Raw genomic sequence first — 12,418 nt, forward strand, 5'->3', positions numbered from 1 at the left:
AAAATCGCGGTAAAATCACACAACTTTTAGGTCGAATAGGAGTGAAAGGGGCCTTAGTTTTAAAACAGGGAAAATCCCTAAAAATGAAACATAGTTGTGAGCAGTACGAAGTTGTTGTTTTTTTTTTAAGTTTTTGAAAGTAGGCAATTGGTAAAATCCTGTCAGTTTTATTTCTTTTTGTCTGTGTCCCATTTGGGAGATTTTCCTCTACTTTCTATCTTGTAAGCACAACAGAAAAGAAGAAGAAATAATTCTGAAGTGATGAGAAATATGAAGATGTCTTCATTCTACTCTTCTTCTGGCAAAAGATTTAAAGTTTTGGAATTTCCATCATTTTTTCTGTTGGATGATGGTCACCAGGACAAATAAAGAGTCTGAATTTTCCCAAAAGGGATTCAGACAGCAATTAAAAAACTAAAAAAGCATGTTTAACCACTTTACCACTAGAGGCTTTTGCTGTCTTACGTCTGGGCCACTTTTTGCGATTCGGCGCTGTGCGACTTTAACTGACAACTGCGCGGTCGTGCGACACCATACCCAAACGAAATTTACGTCCTTTTTTCCCACCAACAGAGCTTTCTTTTGGTGGTATTTGATCACCTGTGCGATTTTTACTTTTTGCGCTATAAACAAAAAAAGAGCGTTTATTTTGAAAAAATAATATTTTTAACATTTTTTTATATGAAATTCCCCCCAGAAAAAATGTAAAAATCAAATTTTTTTTAAATTTTTGGCCAATTTGTTTTCTGCTACCTATGTTTGGTAAAAAAAATCACAATAAGCGTATTTTCATTGGTTTGCGCAAAAGTTATTGCGTTTACTAACAAAGGGAAAGATTTCTGTAATTTTTTTTTTTTTTTAACGCGTAATGGCGGCGATCTGCGATTTTTTTTGCGGGACTGCGACATTGCGGCGGACAGATCGGACCCTTGACTGACATTTTTTACACTTTTGGGGGTACCAGTGACATTTCTACAGTAATCAGTGCTATATATATGCACTGTTACTGTAAAAATGACACTGGCAGGGAAGGGGTTAATTTTATTGGAGAGGGAGGGGTTAATGTATGCCTGGTGCTTACTAACGTGTGGGGGGGGGGAGGTGACTGTGTGACACAAGGACAGATCGAGGGTTCAACTATGCTGAACCCTGCAATCTGACCCTGCCTGTCACTTAGGAGATCCGCTCGCTTGTGTTTACACAAGGGGGCGGATCTCCACACTCGATTCCCCGACGATCGGGGGAAGAGCAGCGTCGATCGCCGCTGCTCCTCCCCTGGCCCGACTCCCGCTGTGACTGAATACAGTGGGAGCGAGCCTCCGGCGGCGTGCGCGAGCCCCCTGGCGGCGCGCGCGACCCTCTGGCGGCGCGCGCGCGCCGCCGGGAATGGGGAGTGTCTGGCGACGTAGGTCTACGTCGCCAGACGATAACGAACCACTTTGCCGCAGTAGGCTCAATGTGAGCAGATGGCAAGTGGTTAAGCAATATTAGGATATCAAAATGTGTTTGTTCAGTAAAACAGAGAAAATATAATTATTTAATCACATGCCAACCGACTTAGATATACAGCGGGAAAGTGACACAACTGCGGGTCTTGGTCGAGCACGTGCTCCACTGCCAGCCTGCTCCCGCTGTATTTATACAGAGTAGGAGCTGGTCGGCAGGTAACGTGGACTCGATGTCCGCCGGCACCCGCTGATCCTTTGGTACAGAGGAAGAACGGCGATCTGCCTATGTAAACAAGGCAGACTGACATCCTGTCAGTAGGGACGGCATGGATCCTGTATCTCTGTAAAGCAGGAGCACCAACCTGAGCCTTTCCCTAGTACAAGCACCTCCCCCACAGTAAACACCAGCTAGGCACACAGTTAAATCTTTGATCGCCCCTGATGTTATCCCCTTCCCAGCCAGTGTTATGAGTACAGTGACAGTGCATATATTTAGCACTGATCACTGTATTAGTGTCATTGGTCCTCAAAAAGTGTCAAAAGTGTCAGTCAGTGTCTGATTTTTCTGCCGTAATATCGCAGTTCCATTATAAGTCACTGATCACTGACATTACTAGTAAAAAAAAAAAAATAAAATAAAAAAAATAAATAAAGTTTGTAGACTCAATAACTTTTGCGCAAACCAATCAATATACACTTATTGGGATTTTTTACCAAAATTGAGTAGCAGAATACATATTGGCCTAATGTATGAAGAAATTGGATTTTCTCCACTTCTTTATTGGATATGTTTTATAGCAGAAATTAAGAAAATATATATTTTTTTCTTTTTTTTCAAAATTGTCTGTCTATTTTTGTTTATAGCACAAAAAAATAAAAAACCGCAGAGGTGATCAAATACACAACACTTGTCAGTTAAAGTAACACAGTGCCGTATCGCAAAAAAAGGCCTGGTCATGAAGGAGGGTAAATCTTACCGAGGGCAAAGGCTCTCTTGAGGCTGTTTATGTAAAATGGAGCTCTCCTTTGGGGGCTACCCAGAAATAATTCAGACCATAAAAACACAGCAGGGCATACACTCATGTCATGACCCCTGTAGTCAAGAACCCTGCTTTCACCCCGGGTTTGGAAGATAAATATTTCTGTCTGTTTTATTACCACAAAACAAATTTTGAGACAAAAACTCAAAATCCCAGCTGACAAAAAACAATGATAGGTCCTTCATTAGATGTCTGAAGACTTGCTCAATTACTGCATTTCCTATCCAAAATACAGAGATGTATAGTAACTAAGTAGAACTACTTCACTACTGTACTTAAGTACCGAAAGGCGGTATCTGTACTTTCCTAGAGTAGAATTTTTTTCTCCTACTTCCACTTTTACTTCACTACATTTTTTCAATGATTTCAATACTTCTACTCAGATATTTTTTTTTTGTGCTGCATAGTTACTCCTTACAATTATAAAAATTACCACTGCCAGAACAGTAGATGGCAGGTTTCATGAAGCTCAAAACATGTGTATTATCAGCGCATACGAAAATAAAAGCTACTGTATGTATAAATAAAAGCTGCATTTGAAATAATAAAAAACAATATGATGTTCAAGCTTTTGACTTCTTTCTTTAATAACTACATAACACAGTACTTGTACTTTTACTTTCAGTACTTGAGTAGCAATTTTTTTTTCAAAACTACTGGTACTTTTACTTTCAGTACTTGAGTAGCAAAATTAAAAAACAAAACTACTTGCAATACTTAAGTACAAAAAATGTTGAATACTTTAGTACTTCTACTCAAGTCACTTTTTGATCGAGCACTTGTACTTTTACTTAAGTATGGGTTTCGAGTACTTTATACAACTCTGCCAAAATACTTCCTAGCAGTTGGACACCCAACACTTACCCGTCACCTTATGAACAACTTTGGTTGGACCAGTGCTGGGTCAGGGTGCCCCCATCCCTGCAATAAACCATTACGCCCAGGACAGCCGCCCCTCCTGCCAACCTCTTGTCCTGGCCCTGGGTTGGACACTTGAACACCACGATGCTTGATATTCCTTTTATATAAACTTCTAATGCACCACCTGACTCCTATACATCTCCTATCTTCTTGAAGTTGAAAAGAGACCTTGACTATCTTGTTCACTCCTATATTTCATCCGTGGCTTTAGCTGTTCGCCTGGAGTTCAGCCTTTAAGCTTTCAGGCTGCAAATGTGTCATTTTACAGTCACTTTGCGCGTTTCAGAATATGAAAAACTGTAATTTATATAATAGTGAAAGTAGCACAGAAGAACGCGTTACTGTGACAGGCACTTACGGAGAGATGCAGTTGACCCTCACTCCTCTGTCAATCCATTCTGTTCCCAGCGTCTGTGTTAATTTCACCACACCGGCTTTCGAGGTGTTATAGGCTAACTGCTTCTGGGGGTGAGGCACTGCAAAAAAAGACAGCACAAGACCTTATAACATTGTCCAATATTTTACATGATTCAATCGTTCCCTTATCATATAAAATATGCTGTAGTTGCAAAGGAATATTTTGGTTTCTCAAACTGACATTGGGACCCAACCTGAGTGTATCTACTTTTCTTGCTGCCTTTACCTTTTGCACCTGGCTGCCATGCTAGTTAATGGTTTCTGAGACCTTCATCTTCTAAATGGTCCAATATCAGAGATTTTGAATTAGTGGATCATTCACTGCCCTCTCTATACTCATGTCATCTTTGCACGTACAGAAGCATGAGAAGGGGGGTTAAACAGAGCAAAGTCAATTGATGGTAGGTTGCCGAGAGCCCTGGTAAATTTCAAAGATTAAAGTGGTACAGAAATCACCGCAGTTTCATTACTGGCATCTGTCCCATGCCAGGAATAGGTTTGGGCAGCGTTAAACCAGTAAGCCATTGGCTGCATCAGACATAGCAGTGCACAAAGAACTCCATTGCAGGATGTTAAGGTTCCACTTTAACTCCGCTCCATGGAGGTAAAATCATATTTTTGGTGCTCAGTTATATGGGGAATAATACCTGCTAATTCCAATGTTTTGTTTTTGAAATCTATGGACAGCCCATGCAGAGTAGGGGAATGACTGTGGCTACTGTGTACAGAAAGCCCTATGAATTGAAACAGTGCCACGTCCCCATCTCTCATCCACAGGAACATTACATTTACAGACCAGGGGCTGACTGGAAACTTTTGGCCGGGGGCAAGTACAACCCAGAGGCCCTTGGTCCATCGACTTGGGCACCCTTCCGGTCTCCCTCTTCCCTGCCTCCTCCTGACCCCCTTCCCAGGCTGAAGCTCAGCTCCAGGTACTCACTGCTGCACCAAACTGGGGTTCCTTAACTGGCTGGCAGGGAGTGGTTGGGGGGGGTTGCAAGGGGGAGCCAGGGCAGTTCTAAACTGGCTGGCCGGGGGAGGGGAGCCTCTGGCGGGGCACGGAGGTGGCCTCTACTCAGGCACAATATACATCATCCATGCTTGGGGTGACCTGCACTCTGTCCTTGTTCCACACTCAGTAGGACACCGCCGAGGACTTTTGACTCCTCTTAACCAGGAAGCCTTTGGGCACGTCTGTGGCAGGAGCAGTGCAGCCTTTTTATAGGGCATCAGAAAGGTCCAGGGGGCAATTGCCCCCTGCCCAGTCCACCCATGTTCCAGACCAGTGACCAAAGAACTCCATTGCAGGCTGTTAAGGTTCCACTTTAACTCTGCTCCATAGCAACTTTTGGCCCAGGGGGCAAGTACAACCCAGAGGCCCTTGGTGGATCGACTTGGGCACCCTTCTGGTCTCCCTCTTCCCTGCCTCCTCCTGACTTCCATACCAGGCTGAAGCTCCTCTCCAGGTACTCTCTGCTGTACCAACCTGGGGTTCACAAACTGGCTGGCAGGGAGTGGCAGGAGGGGGGCTGCAGGGGGAGCCAGGGCAGCTCAGTTGTGGCTGGCCGGGGGAGGAGAGCCTCCAGTGGGGCACGGAGGCAGACCCTGCTCGGACACAACAAACACCATCCATGCTGGGGGGGCGGGGGGGGGGGGGAACCTGTGCTCTGTCCTCATCCCACACTCAGTAGGACACCAGCGAGGACTTTTTACTCCTCTTAACCAGGAAGCCTTTGGGCATGTCTGTGGCAGGAGCGGTGCAGCCTTTTTACAGGGCATCAGAGAGGTCCAGGGGGCTATTGCCCGGGAGCAAGACGGGTGAAGATGGCAGCCCCTGCAGTGCTAACTTCTCGGCGCAGGAGGGCTTTGTTTTAAGGTAAGTTTAACATAATGTGCTAGTATGCAATGCATACTAGCACATTATGGCTTTACTTTGCAGGTCCCAAAAAAGGGGGAAAAAAAGAAGGCCAACAGTTTAATTTTTATTCGTGCAGATGCTTAAAAATATTTTGCTTTTGTCTGCCTGTCTGTTTTCTTTCAGTAATAAAAAAAAAAAAAAATGAAGGAGCTACTTTTTGGCCCAAGGGTAGTTAAAAGGGGCTTCTGTAACTTATACTTAAAGCCCATTGCACCTTTGAAAACGTAAAGTGGTTCTAAAGCTGAAATGTTTTTCCCCCTGCATTAAGGTAACAAACATTAACAATTTGCTGTGCCAAATACCCCCCCCCCTAGATACTTGCCTGAGACCTCAATCGATCCAGGTCTATGCACGACTGCATCTCTTCTCTCCCTTCTTCCTCTACTTAGCAGTGGGCCATTGGCTTCTAATGCTATTAATCAAATGCTGTAAGGAAAGAATGAGGGGGCGCGGCCAAGCTGTACTGTGTGTGTCTCTGGATGCACACAGTCTGGCTTGGGATCAAGCACGCACATCTACCCACATAGAAACAGACACAGAAAAGGAGCAGATAACACTGGCAATGGACCCCAGAAGAGGAGGTTTGGGGCCATTCTGTGCAAAACCATTGCACAGCAGGTAACCGTAACTGTTTTTTTTTTTTATTTTAATTTTCTTTTTAATGTGTTTTTAAAAACTATAACACTAACTTAATTTCACCTTCCCCACTGACTTCAATGCATTTTTCTAAAATGGTGAAATTTCACTAAAATTTCCCCACTTTTCTCCAAAACTTTGTAAAATTTAAAACTCTCAATTTCCCCAGCTGAGGGTTAACAGTTTGACTTTTGTTATTGAGTGAATAAAATGAACCTGCAAAGTTAACAGGTTAGGTTGCAAGCCATAGTTAAGTTAGAAATTGAGGGTTGGGATAATATTTTTGTACCAATATAAAATAAAAAATGGAGGAGTTCCAATACTAATTTAGAAGAGTTTCAGTAATAATCTGCAGTTTTAACAGCAACAAGACACTTGACAAATTGCACGTTTTTTGGGAAGATTCTGTAGTGAATTTTTCCTTTTAGTTTTTCCCTGTGGCAATGAGCAGCTAAATGCATATTTTATTATAAAAGAGTTGTCATGAACTCCTCGTAGCGCTTTCAGAAAAGGTATTCGGTATTTCACTGTCTCATTGAAGCTATTCTAGTGAACGTCTGTTTAACCACTTTACCACCGGAGGATTTTCCTGCTAAAAGACCAGGGGTTTTTTTGCGATTTTTTACTGCGTGACTTTAACGGACAATTGCGCGGTCGTGCAACCTAAACGAATTTCACGTCCTTTTTTTCCCACAAACAGAGCTTTCTTTTGGTGGTATTTGATCACCTGTGCGATTTTTTGATCACGCGCTATAAACTAAAAAAGAGCGTAATTTTTGCAAAAACAACAATATTTTTCACTTTTTTTTATATGAAATTCCCCCCAAAAAAAATGTAAAAATCAAAATTTTTTAAAATTTTCGGCCAATTTCTTTTACGCTACCTATGTTTGGTAAAAAAAAAATCGCAAAAAGCGTATTTTGATTGGTTTGCGCAAAAGTTATCGCGTTTACTAACAAAGGGAAAGATTTTTGTCATTTTTGGTGTTTTTTTTTTTAACGAGTAATGGCGGCAATCTGCGATTTTTTTTGCGGTACTGCGACATTGCGGCGGACAGATCGGACCCTTGACTGACATTTTTGACACTTTTGGGGGTACCAGTGACATTACTGCAGTAATCAGTGCTATATATATGCACTGTTACTGCAAAAATGACACTGGCAGGGAAGGGGTTAACAGTATTGGACAGGGAGGGGTTAAGTGTGTCCTAGGGGCGTGATTCTAACTGTGCAGGGACATGGCTACTAGTGTAAAAACAAAGATCAACAGTTCTACATAGTAGAACTGTCTGATCTTCACTTTTACACAGGGAGAACTGACAGGCGGCTTGTTTACATAAGCCGCTCTGTCTTTCTCCCGCTGTACCGGCGATCGTAGTGTGACCGGCGGACATCGGGTCCGCCAGTCAGACTCCCGCACTCCTCCGTGAACGAGCCGAGGCGGGCGCGCGCCCCCCACTATTGGCTCTAGAAGGAGTGACAGGCGAGCGACGTAGACCTACGTCACTCTGCCTGGCCGGGGCCGACTGCCGCAGTAAATATACTGTGCGCAGTCGGCAACCGGTTAAGGGCTAAGCCTCTGAAGAAGTGTGCAGACAGCTCACAGAACAGTTAAAGGAAATCTTTAGAGGTTGTATATGTATTTTCTTTATTTTAGCATGGTCAGGACTAAAAAATAAAGGTTAAAAGATAAATAGGAAATATTGCATATTAATGCCATGTAGTCTTCTATTCACCCAGTGGGTGGAGCTCTCATCTCTTTTTAAAGCGTTTGTTACCCCAACATTCCATATTCCTGATATGTACCTGCTGTATCATGTACTTGTGTAAGAAAGTCTCCTGTTCTCTTTGTATTGCTTCCTTTATGTGAAATCCCTGGTGTTCCTGTCAGTCCCTCTGCTTTCCTATTAAAAACTGACCACACTAAGCAGGAGAACACACCCTAGTCAGTTCTCTAGCTATGCTGGGAAATTAGCCTGCTCTCCTCCAATGATCATACTTGTCCTGACACGCCCCCGCTGCACAGCCATTCACTGGGAAGCTCAGTGTGCTGCTGCTTCTTCTCCCCCAGCTCTTATGCAGCTGAGAACAGAGGGAATGTGAGGAAAAAAGAGAAAAATAGTATTTACAGTATAAAGTATTTTTATATCTATACAAACATGTTTTGCCTTTAATTTCTATTTTAAACTGCATATGTTGTTTTACAAGGTAATCGTTTACAATCACTTTAAAGGGATACTAAGGTCTCGATTTTTTTTTTTTTTAGGTAAAATAACAAAGATGTTATAGTTCCCTCCTCTGTGCAGTTGGTTTTGCACAGAGCAGCCTGCATCCTCCTCTTCTTGGGTCCCTCTTTGTCACTCCTGGCCCCTCCCTCCTGCTGAGTGCCCCCACACCAAGCAGCTTGCTATGGGGGCACCCGAGCTGAGCCACAGCTCCCTGTGTCCATTCAGACACGATCTGCAGTGAGCCCTACCCCCTCTCTCTCTCCTCATTGGCTGAATGACTTTGATTGGCGCCGTGCTGTTGTCTCAGCCAATGAGGAGGGGAGTCCTGGGCAGCCGAGAAGCTCCTACAACATTGCTGAGTCTAAATGGGGCTCAGGTAAGTATTAGGGGGGTTGCTGCAAACAGAAGGCTTTTTATCTTAATGCATAGAATGCATCAACCACTTGCCGACCGCCCACCGCCTTTTTACTGCGGCAGGGCGGCTCGGCTGCGTCCAGTCACATAGTACTACGTGACTAAGTGCATGTGGTTTCAGCGGCGGGCGCGCGCGGCTGGAGCCACGCTCCCGCTGTGTCTGGGCGGGTCGCGGGAGGAGCGGCGGTGATTGCCGCTGCCCTCCCGCGATCGTCCGAGAAACCGAGAGAAGACCTGCCTGCTTATGTAAACAAAGCAGGCGGATCTTCTGTCAGACAGACGTTTATGTGCAATGTGAATTCTGGAGACGATTGAAGAGGATACTGTGTAATATACTGAGGATCCCTGGGGAATGAGTGGTCCATGTGTCTCAACTACTAAGAATATTGCCATGCTTGTTTGACCTTCTATGCAGGGGGTCCACCTCTTAGGTTAAAGAGGAAGTAAACCCTCCTCAGGAAGTTGTACCTATAGGTAAGCCTATGATAAGGCTTACCTATAGGTACTGTAAATATCTCCTAAACATGTACGGTTTAGGAGATATTTACCTTTAATGCAGCCAGTGACGTCACTGGCGCATGCGCTCTGAAGGAACGGCTGATCGTGCCGTTCCTTCAGAGCCCCGTGCCGTGACCGTCGGCTCCCGCGCGCGTGTGCGGGAGTGACGTCACCGCGGCTCCGGCCAATCAGATGGCCGGATGCCGCGATCCCGGAAGACGGGCGACTGAACATGTCGCCCATCATACAGGTAAGAGAGCGGCACGGCGGGGGCTCGTTCTAAGGTAAGTATTTCATAATGAGCTAGTATGCGATGCATACTAGCTCATTATGTCTTTCTCTTGCAGGTTGTAAAAAAAAAAAAAATTTTCTGAACGAGTTTACAACCTCTTTAAGAGGCAGTGTGTTTGGTGTTGGTGGCGGCTTTCTCTAGACTTTCAACTAGACAAGCTCTTGCACTTGCCTCTCCGAGTATATTTTGATCTAATTGATGGACTTTCAATATTAGCGCTGCACTTTTCTTTATCATAAGTATCTAGATTGTAATGTGTAATGACACCCCCAGATCAGTTCGCATATCAACAGCCATCCGATCCGATTCTGGTGCGGACCAAAAAAAGGGTCCTGCACAACTTTGGTCTGAATGCGATGCGAATTCAGCAATACAATTTGTATGGCTGAATTTGCATCGCACAGCAGAGCGGTGCGAATCGCATGCAATGTATTACATCACACCAATGTGGACCGAGCCTTAAAAGTATATGCATATCTACAGCCACACGGCCCCTCTTCCTGATTGAAACATCTAAACAAGCGCAGACCCTGCCAACGGTGAAGATTTGGACATTTTTTGTAGTTTTTTGTTCTGTCAGCCTCAATGATCACAAAGAAGAGAGGCACACGATTTTCATTAGTGTTCCAGAGGAAGGTCAGGTCACAGCATTCACATTAGACATAGATAGAGGTTGCCGGGTCGTCCGGCAGGCGCGGCGCAGATAAAGAGGAACACAGTTAATTCCATTTCTCGGTAGAGATAAACTGTTTGCACAATCAGAAAGCTCTTGCCCTCATAAAGGAGTATAAGACATGCGGCTACTCAGTTTCATCTAATACACTAAAATGAACAACATTACTACCCCTTCCATTATATCTTTAGAAAGTGAAGGTAATAGGTAAAGTCAAGTGTCAGTAGACCGCTCTGTGTTGCCAGGGACAACACAAAGGACAAATGCTAAACCAGTGTAAGTCCTCAGACAGATGGTCAGAGTAAATGACAATAGCAAAATCAGCAGTGTTCTGTTTCAATTGCGGCTTTATGCATTGCCATACTTCCTTCGACCCAGTCTGTCCAGACAGTATGGTCACCTGCTGACTTGGCACCCTCCACAGGCAGTTTAACTCTTCTGTAAGACACAGAAGTTGAATCCAACCCAATGTCACTTAAGCTAATTACAGTACACAGGATCTTTTTCAATCTTTAAAGCTGAGGTGTGTACAGGTGTGAGGAGGGCTGAGTGTGTACAGGTGGGGGGGGGCTGAGTGTGTACCAGAGTGGGGGGGGGGGGCTGAGTGTGTACAGGTGTGAGGGGGGGCTGAGTGTGTACAGGTGTGAGGGGGGCTGAGTGTGTACAGGTGTAGGGGGGCTGAGTGCGTACAGGTGTGAGAGGGCTGAGTGTGTACAGGTGTGAGGGGGACTGAGTGCGTACAGGTGTGGGGGGGCTGAGTGCGTACAGGTGTGAAGGGGGGCTGAGTGTGTACAGGTGTGAGAGGGGCTGAGTGCATACAGGTGTGAGGGGGGCTGAGTGCATACAGGTGTGAAGGGGGCTGAGTGTGTGAAGGTGTGAGGGGGCTGAGTATGTACAGATGTGAGGGGGCTGAGTGCATACAGGTGTGAGGGGGCTGAGTGCCTACAGGTGTGGGGGGGCTGAATGTGTACAGATGTGGAGGGGGGCTGAGTGCGTACAGGTACGGGGAGGGCTGAGTGCGTACAGGTGTGGGGGGGGGGCTGAGTGTGCAGGTGTGAGGAGGCTAAGTGTATACAGGTGTAAGGGGGCTGAGTGTGTACAGGTGTGAGGGGGCTGAGTGCATACAGGTGTGAGGGGGGCTGAGTGTGTACAGGTGTGGGGGGGCTGAATGTGTACAGATGTGGAGGGGGGCTGAGTGCATACAGGTGTGGGGGGGGCTGAGTGTGTACAGTTGTGGAGGGGGGCTGAGTGCGTACAGGTGTGGGGGGGCTGAGTGTGTACAGGTGTGGGGGGGCTGAGTGTGTACAGGTGTGAGGGGGCTGAGTGTGTACAGGTGTGAGGGGGGCTGGGTGTATACAGGTGTGGGGGGGCTGAGTGTGTACAGGTTTGGAGGGGGGCTGAGTGTGTACAGGTGGGGATTGGGGCTGAGTGCATATAGGTGTGGGGGGGGGGTTGAGTGCATACAGGTCTGGGGGGGGGGGGGGGCTGAGTGCATACAGGCGTGAGGGGGAACTGAGTTTGTACAGGTGCTGGATTGGGCTGTCTCTTTGCTATATGGGGGATGTCATTTTGTTGGATTCGGTTGTGTCTTTGCTGAATATATGGAGATGTCTCTTTGTTGAATATATGGGGATGTCTGTTTGCTGAATATATGGGGATGTCTGTTTGCTGAATATATGGGGATGTCCCTTTGATGAATATATGGGGATGTCTCTTTGCTGAATTGGGATGTCTATTTGCTGGGCTGGGATGTCTCTTTGCTGAATATATAGGGGTGTCTCTTTGCTGAATATAGAAGGATGTCTTCTTGATAAATATATGGGGATGTCTCTTTGCTGGACTGGGATATCTCCTTGCTGAATATATGGGGATGTATCTTTGCTGGATTGGGCTATATCTTTGCTAAATACAGTATATTTGCTTTTATTTATATA

General features: G+C 45.4%; 1 protein-coding gene across 2 annotated transcripts in view; it reads right to left on the minus strand.

The window, feature by feature from the left end:
* LOC309561568 (D-threitol dehydrogenase-like) overlaps positions 1–12,418 on the minus strand; it is a 117,587-nt gene that overhangs the window by 27,094 nt on the left and 78,075 nt on the right. For both annotated transcript variants that reach the window (XM_082265548.1, XM_082265549.1), the window contains one exon: positions 3,768–3,885. In XM_082265548.1, the coding sequence (XP_082121674.1) occupies positions 3,768–3,885 (118 nt within the window). The remainder of the gene's footprint in view (positions 1–3,767; positions 3,886–12,418) is intronic.

This window comes from Pelophylax lessonae (assembly GCF_965119305.1).
Source record: "Pelophylax lessonae genome assembly, chromosome: 8".
Lineage (NCBI taxonomy): Eukaryota > Metazoa > Chordata > Amphibia > Anura > Ranidae > Pelophylax > Pelophylax lessonae.